This window comes from Pecten maximus, unplaced genomic scaffold, assembly GCF_902652985.1.
Source record: "Pecten maximus unplaced genomic scaffold, xPecMax1.1, whole genome shotgun sequence".
NCBI classification, from domain to species: Eukaryota; Metazoa; Mollusca; class Bivalvia; order Pectinida; family Pectinidae; genus Pecten; species Pecten maximus.
The window spans coordinates 1-25944 of record NW_022982840.1 but is presented as its reverse complement, the minus strand read 5'-3'; the positions used below and the strand labels follow the sequence as shown (position 1 = coordinate 25944).

Sequence of the window (25944 nt, the reverse complement as noted above, 5' to 3'; positions counted from 1 at the left end):
AAGTAGATTTCTATGCTGATGCACTAATATTAAAATTAATTCCATGTCTTTACGCCTACACCTTTTTTTGAAGTATTGTTCTTGACTTTGATAATTTTGTAAAATAAATTTCAAGCTATCAAAAATATTTCTGTCTACAGCTTTAATTGATACAAAGCCCAGAAAAATGTATATCTAATTAACTTTATTGAAGAAATTAGACATAAAGTTAATTAGCTCACATATCATTTTCATGTTTTCACATAATTATAAATATGTTACCAATTTGTATTCATTTTTATTGAGCTACAGTTTTGGATATACAAAGTATATGTTCTGGAACATGCATACATGTTGATTTTGCAGCCGTGAAGGAGATTTTGTAGTAGAGTTATCTGCCCTTGACTGAAATAAATTCATCCCCAAATCACAAATTTAATTACCGTCGTATTTGACCTAATACAAAATGTAAGCATAAATCCTTGCCATATAAGTGCAATCCTGTTAATTTTTCAGGAATAGATATGTGTGTGCTTATTGAAGCATAAAAAGTTCCTTAATTACCTCACTGATCTGCCAATTACACATTATATGTAATCTTCAAACCTTTAACCAAAAATTTTAAAACTTTTCCCACAGAGATTTCACATGGAAATTTTGCCCTGTACACGGTATTATTAAGCCCATCCCTTTTGTGATTTTGTGAGTGCCCTATGTACTTTTTAGGTCAAATATGGTAATGATGACATTTGAATTTTACACTATTCAAAACAATAAGAACGTGTAGTTACATGTATCTAAAAAATATCCCAAGACGGGTGGGCTTAATACCAGACATGGCATTATCAATAGTCAGTAAAGTCAAACATATGTGTTTTGATCAGTTTGGGTCTGGTAAGGTGAAGTTTAAATCTATTTACACACATATTTATTAATTATCATTGTTAAATTGATATTAAATTGAAGTAATATTTATTCCAGGTGGCGAACTACATACCTCAGTTAGCCCGTTACAGTCCCGACTATTGGGGCGTTTCTGTGTGTACAGTAGACGGACAACGGTAAGTATCTGGTTATATGAAAAAAAAATAGACCTGTTTTTTCTTTGAATAAATCAATATTACTCAAAGATTTGATTATGCCTCTCTAAATTGGCTTATATTAAAATATTGATAAAAACAGTTCAATATGCATTATATATCACCATGCTGTATGTTCCATACCACTGTATCACGGTACCCATATTATAAAATGTTTGGCTGCATAATGTACGGTGTATATATGTTTAATGGTTGTTTCTGAATAATTTTACATTTCCTGAAATTAAGATTTAGATTTATTTCTTGATAATTTTATAAATCAAACTCTACAACAAAAACAATTCATTGTTTTAAAATTCACAATCAGTAAAAAGTGTTTCTCATGGAATTAGATTTATTATGGCTTGTGTTCTTTGTTTTATTTTGGTAGCCATTCCATCGGCGATATCAATACACCGTTTTGTCTGCAGTCAGTCAGTAAACCTCTGACCTACTCCATGATTCTCAACGAACTCGGACCAGAGATCGTCCATCAATATGTCGGCCATGAACCCAGTGGCCATCCTTTTAACATGATCTGTTTGGACCGTAATGGTAAGTATAGCAGACACGTCACATGTAATTTTTGCAGCAATTTGTGCCTTTTTCAAGACACAAAAATATTTTATAAAGAATTTGATCACAGACATACCAATACAACAATATATCATTTAAAAGCTACACAATGATAACATGTATCCATTAACAATGTTATGAATAAAAATTGTTTCTGTATTGAGGACGATCCCTTTAACTGGTTGGATGGCAAAGGTCCTGTACATTTATTAAACACCAATTTCATGTCGTATAATGTGAGTAATTTACATAAAATAATGGTGAAGTATATCTCGACGCATTATGTATGATAGCTGCTGGGTGAATATTTGCATGTGAGTAATACATGTAACTATTTTCCTCATCAGTATTCTGGGAACATTGTCAGTGTCAGTAAATCTCAGTCCTACCTTAGGAAAAATGTTGTTGCAACTATATTGATAATTCCAAATTAATCTCATAATCAGACTGGAACAATAATATCATAATCTGACTCGTTATGAAGTTCAGACTACAAGTAGATTTTCAAAAGCATCGTTATGATTAAATTAAAAAAAAAACATTTATTTTTATTTTTCTCAGGTCAGGTTGTTGTATACACAGCTTAGGGACAAGGGTATGACCATGATTAATACACTGAACTCATTGCAAGGTTTGGGATTGAAATAATTTCTCAACATTTCCTAATTTTATAAGCCTATACACCTGGAACTAAGCTAATACCTCATAATAATTATAGCTCATACCTGTTAAACCCCATATCTGGTAATAAAGCCATGCCTGGTAATAAGCCTGTACCTGGTAATAAGCCCATACCTGGTAAACTCCATATCTGGTAATAAGCTCATACCTGTTAAACCCCATATCTGGTAATAAAGCCATGCCTGGTAATAAGCCTGTACCTGGTAATAAGCCCATACATGTTAAACCCCATATCTGGTAATAAAGCCATGCCTGGTAATAAGTCCATACCTGGTAAACTCCATACCTGGTAATAAGCCCGTACCTGGTAATAAGCCAGTACCAGGTAATAAGCCCATGCCTGGTAATAAGCCCGTACCTGGTAATAAGCCCGTACCTGGTAATAAGCCCGTACCTGGTAATAAGCCCGTACCTGGTAATAAGCCCGTACCTACTTATAAGTCCATCCATATTGATTACAGTCCCCACATATTTTATCATAATGGTTTCCTGTGATAAGCCCTCCTTCCTATTTTGAAGCAGAAATTAAGACGAGATTATTACAGAATGTTTTTATGTTGACCCAATATTTTTAAATTGTGTCATTGAAGTAGCAAGTAATGTGTGATATTATTTTCATTTCAGATAAACCACATAATCCCATGATCAATTCAGGGGCCATTGTGATATGCTCACTAGTGAAACAGGAGATGAACTCGGCTGACAAATTTGACCATGTGAGTCCATTTTTATAAATTGTGATTCCCTTATTTCATTCCCCAAACTGGAACTTCAAATACAATTTAGTTTTGTAAGACTGATTCCAGGATCGTGATTCCATTTGAGTTTACTTCTTTGATCATTGTTATTTCATTATTTACTATGATATACATGTATCAGGTTATTTTAGTGAGTGTAAAATCTACAATCCAATTCAATATCATGTGTTAAATTTGTTTGTCTTTTTTTTTTTTTAGAAATTAGCATACCGGTACTGCAAGAGTTTTTTATTTTTTATTTTTTTTTATTTTTTCGCAATATAACGCGTTAGTTTTTAGCCCACCATCATCAGATGGTGGGCTATTCAAATCGCCCTGCGTCCGTGGTCCGTGGTCCGTGGTCCGTCCGTCCCTCCCTCCCTCCCTCCGTCCGTCCGTCCGTCCGTCCGTAAACAATTCTTGTTATCGCTATTTCTCAGAAAGTGCTGAAGGGACCTTTCTCAAATTTCATCTTTAGGTTACCCTTGGTTCCTAGTTATGCATATTGCATTTTGAGACCAATCGGAAAACAACATGGCCGACAGGCAGCCATCTTGGATTTTGACAATTGAAGTTTGTTATCGCTATATCTCAGAAAGTGCTAAAGGGATCTTTCTCAAATTTCATATGTAGGTTCCCCTCGGTGCCTAGTTATGCATATTGCATTTGAAGACCAATCGGAAAACAACATGGCCGACAGGCAGCCATCTTGGATTTTGACAATTGAAGTTTGTTATCGCTATTTCTGAGAAAGCAATGAAGGGATCTTTCTCAAATTTCAAATGTAGGTTCCCCTCGGTGCCTAGTTATGCATATTGCATTTTGAGACGGATCGGAAAACAACATGGCCGACAGGCAGCCATCTTGGATTTTGACAATTAAAGTTTGTTATCGCGATTTCTCAGAAAGCACTGAAGGGATCTTTCTCAAATTTCATAATTATGTAGGTTCCTCTTGGTGCCTAGTTATGCATATTGCATTTTGAGACCAATCGGAAAACAACATGGCCGACAGGCAGCCATCTTGGATTTTGACAATTGAAGTTTGTTATCGCGATTCCTCAGAAAGTACTGAAGGGATCTTTCTCAAATTTCATATGTAGGTTCCCCTTGGTCCCTGGTATTGACAGCCATTATCGCTAAATCTTAAATTTGTTATATAGGTTCCCTTTGTTTGAAAAGTACTAGAGGGCTGTTTCCGAATTTACACAGATTAGTAAGACTTAGAGGAAGGAAAAGTATAGAAAAGATCAATCTGACATGGAACCTATAAAGATCATTCAATGGTGGGTGCCAAGATCCCTTTGGGATCTCTTGTTTTTTATTAGTTCCAGACAAACATATACATCAATACTCTCTTAATTACGTACATGTAATCAATTTTTAGCTCACCTGGTCCGAAGGACCAAGGTGAGCTTATGCCATACCGTGGCGTCTGTCGTCCGTCCGTCCGTCCATCAACAATTGACTTATTTGACTTCTTCTACATAACCGCTGATCAGAATTTGAACAAATTTGGTCAGAAGCATCCCTATGGGTATGGGACTCAAAATTGTACAAATGATGGGGCTGACCCCCTGGGGGCCTCTGGGGCGGGGCCAAAAGGGGTCAATTTGGCACTATTGATATAAACGACTTCTTCTCTGAAACCAAGCAATGGCTATCGCTCATATTTGCCTGGTGGCATCACTATGGGGTGGGGATTTAAAATTGTACAAATGATGGGGCTGACCTCCAAGGGGCCTGAGGGGCGGGGCCAAATGTGGTCAATCCGGCTATATTGATATAAACGGCTTCTTCTCTGAAACCAAGCAATGGCTATCGCTCATATTTGCCTGGTAGCATCACTATGGGGTGGGGATTCAAAATTGTACAAATGATGGGGCTGACCCCCCAGGGGCCTGAGGGGCGGGGCCCAAATATGGTCAATCGGGCTATATTCATATAATTGACTTCTTCTCTGGAACCAAGCAATGGATATCTCTCATATTTTACTGGTAGCATCACCTTGGGGTAGGAGTTCGAAATTGTACAAATGACGGAACCGATCCCCCCAGGGGCCTGAGGGGCGGGGCCAAATATGGTCAATTGGGCTATATTCATATAATTGACTTCTTCTCTGGAACCAAGCAATGGATATCGCTCATATTTGCCTGGTAGCATCCCTATGGGGTGGGGATTCAAAATTGTACAAATGGTGGGGCTGACCCCCTGGGGGCCTGAGGGGCGGGCCAAAATTGGTCAATTTGTTTAAACAACTTCTTCTCTGAAACTTAGCAATGGATATTACTCACATTTGTATGGTAGCATGGTTATGGGGTGGAGATTCAAAATTGTAAAAATGTTGGGGTTGACCCAGGCCGTCAGGGGGCTGAGGGGTGGGGCCAAAAGGGGTCAATTTAGCTAAATTGATTTAAACAACTTATCCTATGAATCTTAGCAATGATTTGAATGGTAGCATCCTATTTGGGTAGGGATTCAAAATTGCATATAGGAAGGAGCTGACCCCCCCCCCCCCCCCCCCCCCCCCCCCCCCCCCCCCCCCCCCCCCCCCAAGGGGCAGAGGGCAGGGTCAAAAGGGGTCAATTGGTCTAAACAAGTTCTTCTCTGAAACTAAGCATGGATATCACTCACATTTGTGTGGTAGCATCCCTATGGGGTCGTGCCAAAAGTCAATTTCATTTCATGGATTAATGTACTTTTTGGCATTTTTAGTATTAAAATAAAACCAATGTACATGTACCCATATAAAATGCTTATGATATAAATATTGACATAGCAATACCAGTGACAAATATACTTAAGCATCATTCTTGTTTCATATCTCATGAAACCAGGTGAGCGATACAGGCCCTCTATCTGGGCCTCTTGTAATGAATACTCATACATTTTTGGTGTATTTTAAATCTACTATTACATTCTTTATTATTGGGCAGTATAGTGTATGTAGAATTGAAACGAGATTTCCGACGAAAGCAAAGGCAATTTCTGAAAGGGTGGCAAAAAATAACTGACTATTGCTAAAAAACAAAAAAAAAAAAAAAAAAAAGCAAATTGAAAAAGTATAAAAATTAATTACATTGGTAAATTTAAATCTATTTCATAATGAAAGACAATACCTTATTGTAATTGTTATATTTATTTTCTAAAAGCTGAATGGTAAGCACTGAAATATTTTTTTGCTAAGTATCTCTCGATGTTATATGAAGTTTTAAGGTTACTAATTAGAGTGGGTAAGTGAAGAGCTTTACCTAAACACTTTTGACAATAAATGTAGTGCTTCATATTTAGTATTATAATATTTTCTGCTCTGTTATTTTGGTGTGGGTTTTGTGCTATTTTACCAAAAATGAAATCTTTTTTACATACATTAAATGTCTCATTACAAGTAGCTTGCACCCAAATTTGGAAAGCCGTAATTAAATTTTGGACTTTATTACATTCCCAAAGTACATGCTGTATTGTTTCTTTTTCTATGAAGCAGAAATTACATAAATCAGGCTGAACAAAATGAATCTTTTTCAAATAAGTGTTTGTAGCTAAGACATGATGATTAATTCTAAATTGCAACCATTGTAGTTTTGAATTTTTATTTGTGTCAAAAGGCAATCTGTATATTTTTTTCCATTCCTCAATAGGTATATTTCCAAATATGGTGTCCCACTTTGCTTGGCCTGTAGGCAATACATCATTTTTATTCAATACATTATACATATCTTTTGTACCTTATTTACTTTTAATAACAATATCAATATACAGTGGTATCAATGGTAATGTAAGTTTTTTCTCAAAATTCCATCCTAATCGTTTAACTGCCAAAATAATACCATTATAATCAAGGAAGTTAGCATTTAAATTAAAAGCTTCATTAAATTCATTCTGTTAAAGAAAACTGCCATCTTCTTTAAGTAAATCATTTATAAAAATCACACCTTTATCAAACCATTGCTTATAATATACAGTATTATTACCTATTTTTATTAAATCATTATACCAAATTGGTTGGTGGAATATTTGTTCTGGCATAAATATTTCAATTTTCCCTCTTAATGTATTCCACCCATTAAAAACATCAATCCAAAATTTGTTATGAAGTACATTTTTGATATTATATTCAATATATCTATTTCCTAACGTTAAAAGCTTATTTCTATTAATTTTTGTAAAAAGAAGTGTCTGCCAATTTGAATTTTTTAAGACAAATATTTCTAATCCATGTTGATTTTAAGGCCATTTCAAAATGTTGGATATTAACCATTTTCAAGCCACCTTCTTCATAACATTTCACAATAATATCTCCTTTGACCTTTGCTATTGGACTTCCCCAAAGGTATTCATTGAACATATTTTGATACTCTTTCATAGTAGATTGGTTATGTGATGGTAATCCTATAATTAAGTGTGTAAGTATTGGTAGTAGCAGTGTTTTTATTATGGTTACTCTACCAATCGGAGTTATATATCGTCTATTCCACTGTTTAATTAGTGCCTTTAATTTTGTAATTTTTTCTTTGAAGTTAGACTGAACTATTTTACTGAGGTCAACATTGAAGTTAATTCCTAAAAGATTAAAATGTGTTGAACCCCATGATAGAGCAAGATTATTGACTAATTTCTCTGAACTGTATTTTTTACTCCCTATCCATATAACTTGTGTTTTTGTGTAGTTTAATTTGAGTCCTGATATTTCCCAGAAGTAATTAAGTTCTTTTAAAGCACCTAAGTGATGTTTCAGTACCATCTAGAATAAGAGAAGTGTCATCAGCGAATTGTGATATAAGATGTTCTGTTGTGTCAATTTTTATGCCTTTTATGTGTGTATTTGTTCTTAATTTAATTGCTAATATTTCTGCACAGAGAAGAAAAATATAGGGTGATAATGGATCTCCTTGTCTACAGCCTCTTTCTAGTTTAATGGGTTTAGATAAATTTCCACCTTGGTTTACAAAAGAAGAAATATTATTTGTAAAAGTTTTTATCCAATGTTTAATTGAGTCCCCAAAGTTGAAAAATTCTAAAACTTGATTTATAAATGTCCATGAAACAGAATCAAAAGCTTTTTCGAAGTCTATTACGTAAAAGAAGCATGCCAGGTATATGTTGTTCTTCTGTGTAATCCATTACATCATAAATTAATCTAGTATTATCAGCTATATATCTGCCCGGAATGAAACCTGTTTGATCACTATGTATAAGTTTATCTAGAACTGATTTAAGTCTTTTTGCGATGCATCCTGAAGCTATTTTATATATAACATTTAAAAGAGAAATGGGTCTCCAATTATTTAAAAACTGACGGGGTTTATCTCCCTTTGGTATACAAATAATGATTCCCTGTTTTTGAGTTACAGATAATTCACCTGTTTTATATCCCCGATTTACTGATCGAATAATAAATGAATGAAGATTTTTCCCAAAAAAAATTAAAAAATTCAACAGTGAAACCATCTGACCCAGGACTTTTATCATTGTTCATACTCTTTAATACATCTGTTGCTTCCTTATAATTAATATTACTTTCTAAATTATTTATTTCATCGACTGTTAATTTAGGGATATCAGTAAGTGAGAGATCATTAATCCATGAGTAATTAGAGGGTTTATCATTATTTCTATAGAGTCTATCATAGTACTTTCTGGTTTCTTCTAAAATTTCCTCCTGCTTTGTAATAATTCCCATCTCTGTTTCTATCCTTGGTATTATTTTTTCTGTGAAATTTCTTTTTTCCAAACTACAAAAATATTTTGATGGTTTTTCCCCTTCTTCTATCCATTTTACCTTTGATCTAAACATATTTCCCTTCAATTTTTTATCTCTAATCTCTTCTAACTCTTTTTTACATTGATAAATATCATTCCTTACCCCCTCTCTTAAGATGAGGTGTGCTCTCTGTGACCAATGGCTACCTGATGACCTGATCGAATTTTAATTATATGTATTAGTTCTCAGGGGAGGGTCTCTCAGGTAAGCTATATACCTGTCTCCACAGATTCCTCCCTCTCCACCTGAATACTCAAGGGGGGAGCCTGCAGTGACCTTGAGAACTTGTGCTGGAGGTATAGAACCTCACACCTTATCAATCTGTTGGTGTTGTGGCAGCGTGCACACCCTCAGAGGCTCTCGGACCCACAAATTGAGGAGAGATCTCTGTGTGACTGCACGCCCCCCTTGAGGAACTTAAAGTTCCATCAGCACCAGAGTGCCTTGAACTCTAAACCCTTCCGAGAATTAGAGAATTCCGATATTTCATCAAGTATATAAATATCAATTGGGATGCTGCCTGCTGAGGTTCCACTGGAACCCCGCGGTGCACATTACTGGTTACATAGACTTTTAAGACTTGCCCCCTTGAGGTTCTACAAATAATTTGGAACCCTAGGAGGCATTTCTCTATTTTGGATATTTAGGGGCTCCACCGTCACCTCCAGCTCCTATAAAGCGGTGGCAAGGTGGATATTGGGTTTGGTGTTTTAGTGGGGCCCCGGGTTGGTGAAGGGGCATCCCCCCCGGACGTTTCAGGGGGAATGTTGTCACCCTCAAGGTCCGTCTTCTCCAGCTCTGCCAGGGGAGCATGGACGGGCCCTGGGGGTGAGGAAGTCTCCGACTCCAATTGAGGAGTCGGATTTGCATACGTTTTGGACTCCTCCGTCCCTGTGGACGGTGGAGTCCCTGAGGGAGAAGTCCCACCCACCGGCCCTTTGGGGGTCGATGGCCATGGGGCTTCGGGTTCTAATAACCCTTGGACCTCCCTAAGGAGGTCCTCAAGCCCATCTTCCCGGTGGTGCAATTCCAGGATGTCCATTTATAATCCTGCAACGGAATTGACTGAGAGTTGCATTGTATGGATCGGAATAGTAGCATTTCCTATCTATATACTCCTATACACCACCTGCATTTGTGCCTACACACACCACCTGTATTCGCTTGCCTAACTTACCTTCCCCCCTCCCGTAGTGTAACCTAGGGTAGGCAGTAGTTGTCAAATCTACGGGGATGTCTGGTTTGTCTCCCCGTACGCGTTACTGGTTTATTCTGGTCCCCCCTCAAAGTGCTATCGGGAGAGCCAACGGTATTCGAGCGGTTCGAGACTCCGGGGCCTGTTGATGGTTTATTCGGGGACACCACACTTGGCGGTGTGTTACTACCGCTTCCGGGGTGTTCCCCCACCCACGACTCGCCATCGGAGCGTCACTGTCCTCCCCTGAACTCGCGTCACATGGGTCTATGTCCTCCTTGTCCGAGGGTACTTCGGTCCGCGAGGAATCATCGTACGCGGCCCCCGGTAGGAGGTTGTGTCTTAGGCGACGTAGCCATATGGGAAATGTATCCCCCGCCAAGAGCTTTAAGCGATCGTGGTGACAATACTTGGCCCCTAGTCCTGTATCAGCCCCTTCCCAATGGACCTTAATGTCCAACTTATGGGGAGTTTTTGTCTCCCTGTATAGGAGAGTGATATAGGGTCGCCATTCTTCCCCTAGACTGCATGAGTAGGTACCCCCGGGGTCAATCTTCCATGGTTTGACAGACATACTCAGCGGACCCTGGTTCTGTTGGCGCGAAATCCCACGACACTGCGGATAGCGGCCCTTCAGCGCGTTCTCGGGTACTACCGACATGTTTGTAAGAAGCTCTGATCCACCTCCTGGGTTCGGATCATTCTGGGTCTTCCATGACACGTCTCTGTTGGAATGGGCTTCTCCTGGCGGCTCAGTGTGTGGTTCCCTGACAGGAAGGGGTATATGGGGCTCCACTGTCTCTATTCTCATGACGTCCTTCCCCCTTGCAATTTTGAAGTCACTGACCACCTTCATAATGGCATGATCCACCCCAGAGGATACCGATGTGTTGCCAAATAATGGCCCCACCGCACTGGAGTTGGGCTGGACCATGACCGGCTGCCGGGTGGTCTCGTTCCAGCTGACATCACAAAATCCTATGGAGTTTGAGGTAATAGTTGTCTGAGCGGTGGACACCATGGGTGGTTCCTGTGGGTTCTCCCTGTAAGGTGTGAGAGGGATTACTTGATCTCCCATTAGTAGCCTCCCAGAGTTCATGTCCAGGATACAGCTGTTCCTGGCTAGGAAATCTACGCCCAGCAACATGTCATCTGTGATGGGTGCTTCACATACCGTCCAGGGGGTCACCGTGGTTCCTAACCCAATGAGTAGGTCCTTAATTTCCCATACATTCTCCAGGTTGCCGGTGAATGCTCTGAGCTGTACCCTTTTACCCAGTATAAGTGGTCCATTCATGTGGTCCAGCAATCCTCTCCGGATCAGTGTCATGGTGGCGGCTGTATCTACGACTGCCCTTATGGTTGTCCCATTCAAGGTCACAGGTATGGTTAGACTACTCCCTTCCGAGACTACTAACTTTATTTCCCTATGAGGGGATGAATCCCTTGATCCCTTGTTCGTGGGTGACGGTGAGCTGTCTTCCGTGTTGCCCTGGCTCCTACCATTACTCCATCCTGGTGGCGTAGAGTTACGTCCTCGGTCCCACGTCTTCCGGTCAGCAGTAGGGGAACGATCCCAGTCCCTAGGCAGAAATTGACGGCTGTCATTATCCATTGACCGTTGGAAGCGCCGCGGGGAACTGTCGTACCCGGGAGATCGAGGTCTTCGGTCGGGATTTCGATTCCCTTCGCGATACGGAGGATACCAACGTGGATCCCCCGCCGGCGGGTAATACGGAGATGCCACCTCACCTCCACCCTGATTATGGCATGGAGGTGGGGGCCGAGGCTGGTAGTACGGTGAGTTAGCTGTCCCACCACGCGTAAGCGACCGTTTGAGATCATTTACCTCATCGCGTAGCATTTTAATAATCTCCTGCTGTGTCTCACCGTCCCCGGGTTTGGTGCCTTCAGCGAACTCCACCTGTCTACTCGGAAAATGTGACGAGCGTGTGCCAAATAAAGCGCGCTGGTTCGCTACCGAGGCCTTTATATATTTAAGGGCCTTATGAACCGTCTTGGGGTTCTTTTCCATAGCTTTTTGAGCCGCCACCTTCTCCCGGCATCCCTTTAAGAAGGATTCTGTCGCGATTTGATCTTGGGTGGTCTCATCAGCGTAAGCATACCCATCATTGGTAAGCGTTTGGATACGCTGAGCGTACTCAGCAAGGGTCTCCGTTTCTTCCTGCTTGGCATACTGGAGCTCGCGCCTAGCTACTACAGGTACATCCTTGTCACTAAACCTCTCCTTCATCTTCTTTTTTAGCCGATGAAAGGAGAGCGCGCCAGGTAATTTATCTGCATATTCTAGCGCGTCCCCGCTTAGACAATCAAAGAACCGGTTAATTGTCTTACGCTCTGACCATGCGTTGTCGGCTACTATGCGGTCAAATTTTAGGATGAAGGGTTCCCATCTATCCTTACCAGTAAATGTTGGCATCTTGTGGCGCTGCGGGCTTTTACTGCGATGTCGGTGGTGGCGGTGTCCATCTCTCCGATGTCGGTTGAAGTTGTCACTGGATGACTCCACATTAGGCTCCTCCTGACTCGAGAGATCTAAGTCAGATGGTTCACTGTCCGATGAGTCGGCACGGCGGTTTTCCACTCGGGCACGATGTGGATTGCGGGCACGCCTATTGTCAACGGCCCCTCGATCGGTTGAGCCGCGCCGAGAACCGTGGTCGTCCCGATTATGCCTATCATATGTGTGCCTCCCCCCCCCCTGGGTCTCTATGGTATATTGACTGTCTGTCTACTGAACCTCTACGGGTATACTTAACAGCTGTATTCCCCACGTGGGTCTCTGTTCCCCTATTGGGAGGAGGTTTACTATCCCCTGAGTTATCCGGTTTAATATGGTTTGGTATGGTGAGGCCATCTATGTACCCTAATAAGGGAGTTTCTACATTGGGCCTACATACAGGGGCTGTGGGCAAGTCATGTATCTGTGGGTGTGGTATGGGTGTAGACCCCCCATAATCATTTGGTGGTGGATTGGTAGTAATGTTACCACCATAACCACCCAGGTCCCTGGAACATAAAGGGTCTAAGTCAGCAAATGTCTGGACTCCAGCAGATACTGGGTGCCTGCCTGTTACCTGGGGACCTGGTTGAAATCCATAACCTACAGGTATGTCATTGGCTATGGGTTGAATACCTTGACATCGATGGTAGATTGTCCCCAACATGGGGTCGGGTAATGCCCATAGTATCCCTAGATACCGGTGGCTGATCCACAGAACTGTTCATGTTGTTCTGAGGTTCTGTAAAACCCCAAGATGTTTTAAATTCTTGTTGTTGAGGCGATATCTGTATCCCCCATGTGTTGGCTTTAGATTGGGGAGGGTATGAGGTAACTTGATCCCTTATGTATCGACCATCCCTAGGTAGTACATTTATGATGCTGTCCAGATAAGGGTTACCTTGTGGAAGGGTCCCCGACATGACCAACCCCCCTGGTGCCTCCCGTTGTTGGGTGGGTTCCCCCCATACTGGCGGAAAGTCAGGAACTGTGGGTTCTAAGGGCTGGGGGTCTAGTGGTACCTGGTCATGGTTGTACTGCGCCCCACTAGGGGTGGTTAGCTGAATTGTTCCCGGTTGTACCACCTTACCAGGAATTGACCTGGTAACAGCGGACTCCTCCTTTAAGAGTTCCGCTGTCCCCCTGTCTACCATAAATTTATCTAATTTTCCCCATAATTCTGTAAACTTGAGGTTCATGTCCCTCATTGCATCGTCCTGTTTATCCAGGCGACTTTCTAAGTTTTTACTAGGGGAGTGTGACCCTCTGGAGGGCGTGGGTGAATGGGGTGGTGAGGTTGGCCTCAGGTTCATACCTGTAATCCTTCCCTGGCATATCCAATCTAGCCAAGTGTCTTTGCTTATTCTTAATTCCTTTAGGGAAGACAATGTTAATTCTTCCCTCCCCCTGATTTCTATTATTTTCCCTGCATAGACTTCCCCTATACCTGGAAGGGAACAGAGTTCCTCCTCTGTTGCTTCCCTTACATTAATACAAGGCATGGTTATCACAGGAAAAATAAAGAAGGCAACACAGGTGGTGTAAATAAAGAACACAACACAGTTTTTGTATGCAAAAGGGGTGGTGTAAATAAAGAACACAACACAGTTTTTGTATGCAAAAGGGGTGGTGTAAATAAAGAACACAACACAGTTTTTGTATGCAAAAGGGGTGGTGTAAATAAAGAACACAACACAGTTTTTGTATGCAAAAGGGGTGGTGTAAATAAAGAACACAACACAGTTTTTACATGTGTTTGTAGGCTACTGTTGTGTGGTGCTATGTAAAATAACACCAATAATACATGTAATTATATCTAATCTACGCTATCCTAATACTAACTTAACACTAATTTCCTATAACTAAAAATAATTTCCCTAACACTAACTACTCTAACCTAAAATACGTGCGATTATAACACACCTCCTCCGTACGCCGCCAAAATATAATGGGCGGCCCACAGCACAGGTGCGTAGCCGTATCAAAATAACTACCTAAACTAATTTCTGATTTAAAATCAAAGTACTGGAAGTACTGTAAACGAACATTATTGTTTAATGCAAAATCAGTAATCTTCTAAGTTTAAAGTCGATAAATTTACTGATATTGGTTTAGGAATTAATTGCAAATAATTTGAAATGTTTGCAGCTGTTCTGATATGATTAAACACATGCATGTTTCTGTAAGGTCCTAATTGAAATTGGCAGTTTGTTGATCTATCTTGGATGGATGAAAATAAAATATGTCTTTCTTTCGGGAAGGCATCATCAGTTATAATACAGCCAGGACTCTGTGACCTTATTGATGCCAACTTCTAATATGCACTAAATTTAGGCTAGTTCCATCGTTAGTTTAGCATATTTCAACTTAATATGATGAAACACACATAAAGAACTACTGAAAACCAAAACCAGAGCTGCTAATCAAGGCTCGGATTAGGAATGTATCCTATTGAAACTGTACTCAAGCATGTTTGGTACTTCAAAACAAAAAATTTGACTCCTTTTGTTCAGGAATCATTTGATGTTAATAAATCTTTATATGAGAAGATATACTTCTGGTATAATTACAGTATTGTACACAATGTGATAAAGAATAACAACCATACAAAGACTATCTTCATCAAATAATTCAGCAAACAGGAAAAGAAAACTTCAAGCTTCATTTTCAACTTCAAAGCTGATAACGGTTACAGTCCATTCGATGGGATGACACATTCCCTATTTATTGTCCCTTTCCAATGTTGATCATCCAATCATAGTGAACCACACAGTTCAGCAATGTTATTGCACAAATCACATCCTTTATATGTGGAAAGAACAGTTTTCGGTGGTGTTATAAGATTCCATAACTGTGTGCAAATTTGTGAATCATTCCATATCTATATCTATATATACAGTGCATTCCACTTAATCGGGTAACGCTTAATCGGGTATTTCGTTTAATTGGGTAAAATTTCAAAAACCAAAACCATTTTCTCTTAAATCATGTTAAAAAAATTCGTTTAACTCTTTACGTACTCATTCAAATTTCGCGGTCGCTACCGGAAGTGAATGCTGGGTAGGTCCTTTGTGTATTGGAGCATATGGCTATCACATCAGACGTCGATAAAACGATCTTTTACTGATCTTTTACTGTTGTATAATGCTTAATATTAAATGAAGTTTATCATATGGAACAAGTACTGAGTACGGAAACTCTTTTACCCAATTTTTCCTTTAAAATACGGCGAAATCACCAGGCAGAATCGCGGGAAATGACATGTTAATCGGCACATGTGTCACACATGTGCAAGAAATCACGCAGCCAAAACATCGTTTTTTCGGTGTGTAAAAATATTTTACGTATTTCTTACTTATTTTGATGATAAACGTTACTCAATTATATATATATTATCGTTTTTAATTGTTTTATTGTGTTTAACACCTCAACAATCTCGCAGAAAACGAAAGTAAATTTGAGGCCGCCATTTTGTAGCTATGTAAACAGCTCGGCATGAACCGGCGGAATTCTTTGAAATAGACAATCTTAACGAATGAATTATGCTTCTGGTACGTAAAACATACCATCAATACAATATTTACATTGCTTTTTATTTCTTAAAAACATCATTTCCGTGTCAATTCCTTCGTATGACTATGCTAAACCAGCAAGTAATATCAACATCTTTCGCGATGTTTTACGACGATTTGAGTCGTCACAAAGGATGGAAGGCATGTTAATTGTGACGTGTGTAGTCGTCATGAAGGATACAATAGCACATTTTTGTGACGTCTGTAGTCGTCGTGAGTACGGAAAGAGTTAATTGGGTTGGAAAAGTCGTATTTTTCGGTTATTCGAATAGAACAATCGGGACAAATAATAGAAATGCTCCGATTTTCACGAAAGTCATCGCGTATTTCTTTAAGTTTTAGACATTTATCAACAAATAGTGTAATTTTGATGGTTCAAATGTCAAAAAACAGTTAAATATTACCTTAAACGGTAATGTTATGTCGGGGTTTTGTCATGTTCAGAACTGTGTTGTTGTTGATTCTGCCTCGTGTGGTTTTTCCCCAACAGGAAGTCGACTAAGAATTGTGGGTAAAATTAAATGTTATTTTTAGAGTCAGCAGCAGGCAAAACGTAATGGGGTTTTAAAAGCATAATTAAGCGACTAGACAATTAAACTTTTACGTCTGGGATGTAAAATCTTCGAAGCAAAAACCAAAACAATAGGTTTTTACCTGGGTCTGATATTGCTACAGATCGATTGATATCACCGCTTACTGTATGTGGCGAATCCAAAGTGAGGGGTTCGCCACGGGGAAATGTGACGACACCGATACACAGGTGAGTTAAAAATCAGTAGCGAGCAGTAAAAGGACAGACGCCCGACGTTAGCTCATAATTCCTATTCAGGTTAGGATTAGAACTGGTTAATAAAAAACATTACATTGGATTTCGTGTTGTTTTATCAGTGACTGCCAGTGTCAAGTTCGTATAAATTTAATACCACAGGAAACGACCTAAATAAACTCGGTTTCTCCGATCTCTGTGCTTTGGTAATTGGAAATAATATGGAATATTTTAAACTTCAAAGCGAACATAAGAATGTCTCTATGATAAACATAAATGATTTTAGATGTAATTGTCGGCGAGTCCTTAGATCGTATGTCAAATTAGGAACACACGGATGAAACAGGGATGTATGACCCCCCGATTTGAGGTGCTACGATTGTACTGTGCCGCGAATAAGAAAATCATTAAGGTTTTGTTATTTTAATACACACATTTTTATACAATTAGTAATAGTAATCTGACAATTTGACATCAGTAAAAGCACAAACAAAAACACCGTTTATTAACAATAATAACGCAAATATTTTCATCCAAAATCGACCAAGTCTGACTACCATTACGGACCAAATCCAAGATGGCGACAAGCATTTCGGCTTATCGGGTAAGTCGGTTAATCGGGTAAAAAGTCCCCGCAAATAGGCAACCCGATTAAGCGGAATGCACTGTATACCGTACGTGTATATATTTACACATATCAAAATTGGAATGACACAGGAGATTTGCAAGTTTAAGTTCACCATCAGTCATAGGAGGTTTATGTAAAATGTTATATTTATTGGGGTAATTAGTAATTTTGATATATTTACGAAGCTCTATTCTGTACTTTCTACCAGTGCTTATATTAGAGAATGGACACAATTATATGTTCTCCAATGTCAAAATTAATAATATGTAAAATATTAGGGGTTTATTTGACCGAGACATATTTAAATTTTTTGTAATTATTCGCCATTCGAGGCCTGATTGCCGTCATAGTTGAATTACCAAAATGGACCTGAAATCAATATTTTTAAAAGAGAATCATCTGTGACTTGAATATTTCATAAAAATAATTTAATATATCGTTTATTCACTTCATTCAGATCTTCAGACACAACATAATTTGTGAAGTCATATATAGAAATATATGAACAATTTTGTTATTGATTTATAATTCACACAAGTAAGCACTAGATGTAAGCAATAAGTATATGTACCGCTATCTACTGGCATGACTTTGAGTACAGTAGACTACACTCGCTTTGTGGATATTGACAGGATAACATATATTTACATACTAATTCAATTTTAGAATTGTAACTGAATCTTGTAACAGCATGGCACAAACAGTCATCTGAACATTTGTTGTATATTGAAAAAATATTTAAGGTAAATACATTTTATTAACTCATTTGCTTGACTTCAATTTTCAGTTTATCAATCCATCGATTACTCCGTGTTTGAAGTATGGTGTAGTGAGAATTTCAAGTCTTGATCATGACTTGATGAAAATTCTAGATTTACAAATTATTAAAATGAATTTGTTTGAAAAAGTTCCACAGCAATATTATATAGAGTATCAATCACAATATATCAGAAGTTATAAAACTACAGATAATAATTAAAGGCCGAATATCAAATTAAGTGAATATCACAAGTATTTTTGCATTTGTTTTTAGATAATCCGGATTTCCGTCTTTAAAAAAAATTTACCTAGTAGACGTAGTGCATAGTAAACGTAGCCATGTAACAGCTGATTTTAATCAGATTGACTTAACATGAACTTAACACCGTCTCAGTAGTTCGTCACGTAAAAATATCGATTTTGGGTCCACTATCGGCCATTTCGGTAATTCAACTCTAACGACAATCGGGCCGCGATTCGCAAATGAATAATTAATTTAAAATTCGGTCAAATAAACCTCTAATATTTTATACATGATACAATCAGGCATTGCAGAACATATATTTTGGTCAATCCTCTGAAAATAATGCCAGTTTATATTATAATTAAGCCCCATTTTTTTTCGTTTCGGTATTTCCAAGTCCGCTTCACGCGTGGTCCGTTTTAGTAAATATTCTCGTCTTTGCCGAAATAAAAACAAGCTATATAATTGTTCATTTTAAACATGACAACTGCCAACCACACGTATCCAAATATGTTATTGTTGATATCATCTGAATATTGCCGTAATTATCTGTCACTTCGATTGTAAACCCCCTGCCAAAGTCATGGAAGAATCGACCAATCAAATTGGTTTAACTTTTGATTTCCGTAATCTTGCAGTTACCTCCCTTACAACAGTAAATACGTTCCAAGTATCGCCTACAACAAGCAATCCCGTGCACATAACAAGATATTATCATTTGCATTTGATTTATTGGTCATTTTCGTCAAAGGAAATTGGTATATGGAAATCGATGACAACGTTAACGCTATGACCAGTCACCCTGACCACAAATGCCACCTAATTGTAAGTCTATACATATGTAAGCTTACAGTTCTTTCTCTCAAACACCGTTAACACGTACAGTAACCTATAGTATGATACAGTGTATCGTCTCATATGCCGTTATTGATATATTTCTTTCTCTAAATTATAGAAATACACACCTAGTTGATAATGATGTAACATTCTAGAATATACATATTACACATTTAAGTAAATTGCAGACATATTTGCTGACCTATGCTATACTGTCAGCCGTTTTGGAATGAACACGGAAGAGCAAAACTTTCTAAACATCCGGAGACGAATGCGCCTGCGCAATAGTTGTTTACATAAATATATTGACCTGGAGTTATTCGCAAAGTTCAGGTTCATTTAGTCTTAACATTTCGCTAGCGTTATGCATTTCTCAAATCGTATGCATCTTGAAAATATCTACTGAATATATTTAAACATTTTCGGTAAAACTACTATATAAAATGAAGATGTTTTTGCAGGTAAATTATTTGAAGCGTAAGGCAATGGGGGCAGCCATATTTCATTGTAACAGACAGTAGATGGCGTATTGGTGAATGTGGTTACCAAATATGGTCATATTTCTCAGCCCAGTTCTTGATGGCAATAACCGAACATTAATGTTCGTTTAAAAAACCTATGTTACTGTATGATTGTACACTCGGCCTTTGTATGCCGCCGATATGGGCGGCCCACACGATCAAGTGTACCAGCAAAAACACGAAAAAAACAAAAATGTTTGTTGGAACGACAATTAAATCGTTCCAACCTACCCTAACCTACAAATAGTTAGCAAAAAAAAAAACTAATAGTCCGACAGAGTGTCGTTCTGCTCCGTAGGCAACATGTGCAGGTCAAAACAAAATGGCGCTGACACGTGCTGTCCGGAACAGGACGACACTAAGTTGAACAAACATGTTGAAAAAAATAGAATTTGGCGTGAAATTCTCACACACTCTGACACCAGTGTAGAGAAAACTGGTGTAGGGTTCTCACCAGCCTTCTCTAGAAGACTAATGAATGCTCCCGTATCCCAAAACCCATACAATACAGTGACGAGTACTCACGTTTAGTGGCTGTATGTGTGCATTGCAGGGTTCAGGATCAAAGAGACCGCTCTCTGACACCCCGCGGGATTTTATACTAGCTCACGTGCGGAATGAGCTCCAACCAAGGGAGATAACTCCCCCGATTTTCACTACAGTATGCCGACGATTCTTCTTTGGCTTTTTAACACAATATCAACAATAACACAAGCTATATATGAATAAATGATAAGCAATATAAGTGAGAAACACACACACAACCAATTAAGCAACTATTAGTAGTTTGAGAGCAATAAAATAACTCTGCACTTTGTTGTGGAAGATATTCTTATAACCGATTAAATAATCGGTAAACGACATCGGCAGCATTAGCCGATCCGATCATCGGATCGGTTTGAATTCCCAACCGATGTCCCACCACTAACATTCCTTGAGGTTACTGCAAGAGGTTGACTTGAGCTCTTCTTTTGTTTTGGTAAATTCTTGTAGCAATTGTCAAATGATTGTACATGTATTTGTGAATTTATATTGCTGTCGTCTATTACATAAGAATTTTTTCATTTAATTTAAACTTTATTTTACAGACAATTAACATGTTTAAGAAGATGGCTGGTGGGGAGTTGATGACTTTCAATAATGGAGTGTGAGTGTTTCTATGGTATCTTGCAGAATTATTCGGTCTCATTATTTTTAAATAGTATTTAAGAAGACTGGATAGATTTGAAATTGATCACGTCTGCAGTGACATAGTTTAGAGATAAAAAACAAGCATTCGCTGAATTTTTCCTTTTGTGGTGAATTTATAATCAAGTTAAAAAAAAAATCTGTAACATGGAGAATTTTCCTGAATAACAGTTAAGTTCTTTGTAGTTATAAAAATGGGAAAATAAAATTCATTTAAATTAATGAAATTTGGTATGTGACTGATTGAAGATACAAAGGACAGAATATATTTTGTAACATCAGTGTATAACTTGTTTTTATTGATACTGATAATTTTGACAGCATTAAGATAATTAATTCAGAGGTATGATATATATTATACACATATATAGTTACTATAAGTATATATTTATTGGTTATCTTATTTTCATGCGTTTTTGCAAAAGAAAAATTGGTCTTAGTTATGATTGCTTTAACAATACATTCTATATACTAATCATTATTGGTGTGATAATTCATCATTACACTGCTCTGGTAATCTGCTAAAATTTTAGCACGCCAAAATCAGTATATATACAGTAATGATCAATATTCGTGTGGAGCTTGACAGGAAATTTGATATAAAATTTGATGTCTTGTTGTAGTTATTTATCAGAGAAGGAGACAGCGGATAGAAATTTTTCCCTTGGTTACTACATGAGAGAGAAAAGGGTAAATATGTTTTCTAGGTCACTACAACCTGTATTTACCTGATAACAGAATTGGGCTTCCATCCTGTCAACTTTTTCTTTTCTCGATCTTCCTCCGTCAATTTTCATTTTTGTGAAATTTTGCCAAACTTTCACCCTGTCAACTTTAACGGTTGTCAAACTTTAATACTGTCAAATGTTCACCCAGTTAACTTTTAAATTTATTCTTGTCAAACTTTCATCTTGCCAAACTTTCACCCTATCAACTTCTAACTGTCAAACTTTCACCCTATCAACTTCTAACTGTCAAACTTTCACCCTATCAACTTTCACCTGTCAAACTTTCACCCTATCAACTTTCACCTTGCCAAATTTTCACCCTATCAGCTTTCACCCTGACAATTTTTCACACTCATACAGTGATCTTGTTTACAAGTACAAATGCATTCATCAATTTTCTTGAAATATGATATCGTATGTATGTGTATGTTTCTTGATCACGAGTATTATGATGAAACTGATGTCAAATGACTGAAATTTAAAATATTTTGTAAAATCTCCACCTTTCTCTGTTTCAGTGCTTTCCAGAGGGAACTAACCTGAGAGAGGTGTTAAACTTCTATTTCCAAGTAAGAATCTCCAGTTTTGCTCCGTAAGGTCAATTTTAACAGAAGACAGTCAAATATTGTTTACAAATAGTCAGTGGCTTTAAATTGTAATATAGCAGTTAAAATAATTGTACACTCAAACCGTATCATATATGACCTTCCAAGGGAGGCAATGAAAAATATCACATATGACAGGTGGTCTCTTGATACAGGTTCTGGTAACTAGTATAGTAAATAGTATAGGGAGAGGAAAATACGGTCATATGTGACAGGTGGTCTCTTAATCCAGGTTCTGGTAACTAGTATAGTAAATAGTATAGGGAGAGGAAAGTACGGTCACATATGACAGGTGGTCTCTTGATACAGGTTCAGGTAACTAGTATAGTAAATAGTATAGGGAGAGGAAAGTACGGTCACATGTGACAGGTGGTCTCTTAATCCAGGTTCAGGTACATATGTAACTAGTATATATAGTAAATGACATTGGGAGGGAAAAATACGGTCACATATAACAGGTGGTCTCTTGATCCAGGTTCTGGTAACTAGTGTAGTAAATAACATTGGGAGGGAAAGTACGGTCACATATGACAGGTGGTCTCTTAATAGAGGTTCTGGTAACTAGTATAGTAAATAATGATGGGAGGGGAAAGTACGGTCACATGTTACAGGTGGTCTCTTAATCCAGGTTCTGGTAACTAGTATAGTAAATAACATTGGGAGGGAAAGTACGGTCACATATGACAGGTGGTCTCTTAATACAGGTTCTGGTAACTAGTAAAGTAAATAATGATGGGAGGGGAAAGTACGGTCACATGTTACAGGTGGTCTCTTAATCCAGGTTCTGGTAACTAGTATAGTAAATGACATTGGGAGGGAAAGTACGGTCACATATGACAGGTGGTCTCTTAATCCAGGTTCTGGTAACTAGTGTAGTATATAACGATGGGAGGGAAAGTACGATCACATATGACAGGTGGTCTCTTAATCCAGGTTCTGGTAACTAGTATAGTAAATAATGATGGGAGGGGAAAGTACGGTCACATATGACAGGTGGTTTCTTAATACAGGTTCTGGTAACTAGTATAGTAAATAATGATGGGAGGGGAAAGTACGGTCACATATGACAGGTGGTTTCTTAATACAGGTTCTGGTAACTAGTATAGTAAATAACATTGGGAGGGAAAGTACGGTCACATATGACAGGTGGTCTCTTAATACAGGTTCTGGTAACTGGTGTAGTAAATAACATTGGGAGGGAAAAATACGGTCACATATGACAGGTGGTCTCTTAATCCAGGTTCTGGTAACTAGTGTAGTAAATAACATTGGGAGGGAAAGTACGGTCACATATGACAGGTGGTCTCTTGATACAGTTTCTGGTAACTAGTATAGTAAATAGTATAGGGAGAGGAAAATACGGTCACATGTGACAGGTGTTCTCTTAATCCAGGTTCAGGTACATATGTAACTAGTATGTATAGTAAATGACATTGGGAGGGAAAAATACGGTCACATATGACAGGTGGTCTCTTAATCCAGGTTCTGGTAACTAGTGTAGTAAATAACATTGGGAGGGAAAGTACGGTCACATATGACAGGTGGTCTCTTAATACAGGTTCTGGTAACTAGTGTAGTAAATAACATTGGGAGGGGAAGTACGGTCACATGTTACAGGTGGTCTCTTAATCCAGGTTCTGGTAACTAGTATAGTAAATAACATTGGGAGGGAAAGTACGGTCACATATGACAGGTGGTCTCTTAATACAGGTTCTGGTAACTAGTGTAGTAAATAACATTGGGAGGGGAAGTACGGTCACATGTTACAGGTGGTCTCTTAATACAGGTTCTGGTAACTAGTATAGTAAATAATGATGGGAGGGGAAAGTAAGGTCACATGTTACAGGTGGTCTCTTAATACAGGTTCTAGTAACTAGTATAGTAAATGACATTGGGAGGGAAAAATACGGTCACATATGACAGGTGGTCTCTTAATAGAGGTTCTGGTAACTAGTGTAGTAAATAACATTGGGAGGGAAAGTACGGTCACATGTGACAGGTGGTCTCTTAATCCAGGTTCTGGTAACTAGTGTAGTAAATAACATTGGGAGGGGAAGTACGGTCACATATGACAGGTGGTCTCTTAATCCGGGTTCTGGTAACTAGTATAGTAAATAATGATGGGAGGGGAAAGTAAGGTCACATGTTACAGGTGGTCTCTTAATACAGGTTCTAGTAACTAGTATAGTAAATGACATTGGGAGGGAAAAATACGGTCACATATGACAGGTGGTCTCTTAATAGAGGTTCTGGTAACTAGTGTAGTAAATAACATTGGGAGGGAAAGTACGGTCACATGTGACAGGTGGTCTCTTAATCCAGGTTCTGGTAACTAGTGTAGTAAATAACATTGGGAGGGGAAGTACGGTCACATATGACAGTCGGTCTCTTAATCCAGGTTCTGGTAACTATGTAGTTTAATCATAGTTTGACTGGTGAAAGGCATTCATTTATAGTTTGGGGCACCCAGTAGTTAATTATTTTAATTAAAATTAAATCAGTCAAAAAGTCTGTGTAGTTAATCGAAAATTGCTCACTTGTATTTTGACATTCCACAATTTGTTGAGGATATTGATATCTCGCATACTTCACAGGGCTATCCCGCGGTTGCTAGGGAAAGAATAAATCGATCTCGCACAGGGTGGGAAAAACAGCCGGCACACGCTATATGATGCTGCTCACAAAAACATAACATCATTATCTTACGATGACATCATCAATTTTGATGCACATTCCAAGGAGCATGACCCCATGAAAAACTTCCATAAAAAGTTACATTTGCTTGCAAGTATGTGAGAAAAATAACCAAACATTGGTCTGTCCTGGGAACAAGGATATCTCAACCTCGTATAAGAGTTTTGCTGACCAGCACTTGGCAGGCCTCGTGCTGACTGGCCAAACTCTTACACTCTGTTTGAGATATCTCAGTCCACAGAAAAGACCCATCATAGATTCTATTAATATCTTGTTTCTATTGAAATTACACAGCTCTGTTCCGTTGAGATCAACTGTGACTCGGGGGCGGTGCTTGCAGCCACACTAGCCAATGGCGGAGTCTGTCCAACCACAGGAGATAGCCTTCTCACAGCGCAGTCTGTCCGTGACACACTCTCACTGATGTTTTCCTGCGGCATGTACGACTACTCTGGCCAGTTTGCTTTCCAGGTCTGTATGCTGCTACATTAATTTATTTATTTATATATTTATTTCTTGTTTGTATGTTTGTTTGTTCATAAAGGGAGATAAATATTGACATCTAAGTTTCTGTATGAGTTTTTTCATCGTGACATTTTTTATGGTTCAATGAGGACAATCTGATTAAAATCAGCTGTTAGACTATGTAATGTTGTTTATTTTTAACAAGGGAGATAAATCTTGCATAACTCTCTCTACCTTAGGCTACATAAAAGTCTGATAGCTGTTAGTTTCAGACCACTACAATTTACATATGCTGAATACATTCCAGTCTGTAGGCCAGTCTTGGTCACGATCAGTGCCTAGTTGCTTGTGTCCATTTCTTGTTCAATCATCTCCACCAAGATATTGGAGTTCACTCTTAAAAAAAAAA

General features: G+C 38.5%; 1 protein-coding gene across 1 annotated transcript; it reads left to right on the top strand.

Moving 5' to 3' along the window:
- Positions 1–960: 960 nt before the first annotated feature.
- Positions 961–25541, top strand: LOC117321029 (glutaminase kidney isoform, mitochondrial-like; the record flags this gene model as incomplete). The annotated part of the gene is made up of 7 exons (XM_033875509.1): positions 961–1040; positions 1450–1613; positions 2940–3031; positions 20944–21002; positions 21667–21733; positions 22290–22340; positions 25365–25541. Coding segments are annotated over 7 exons (690 nt in total), but the record flags the coding sequence as incomplete, so codon positions are not given.
- Between the last annotated feature and the right edge of the window lie 403 nt (positions 25542–25944).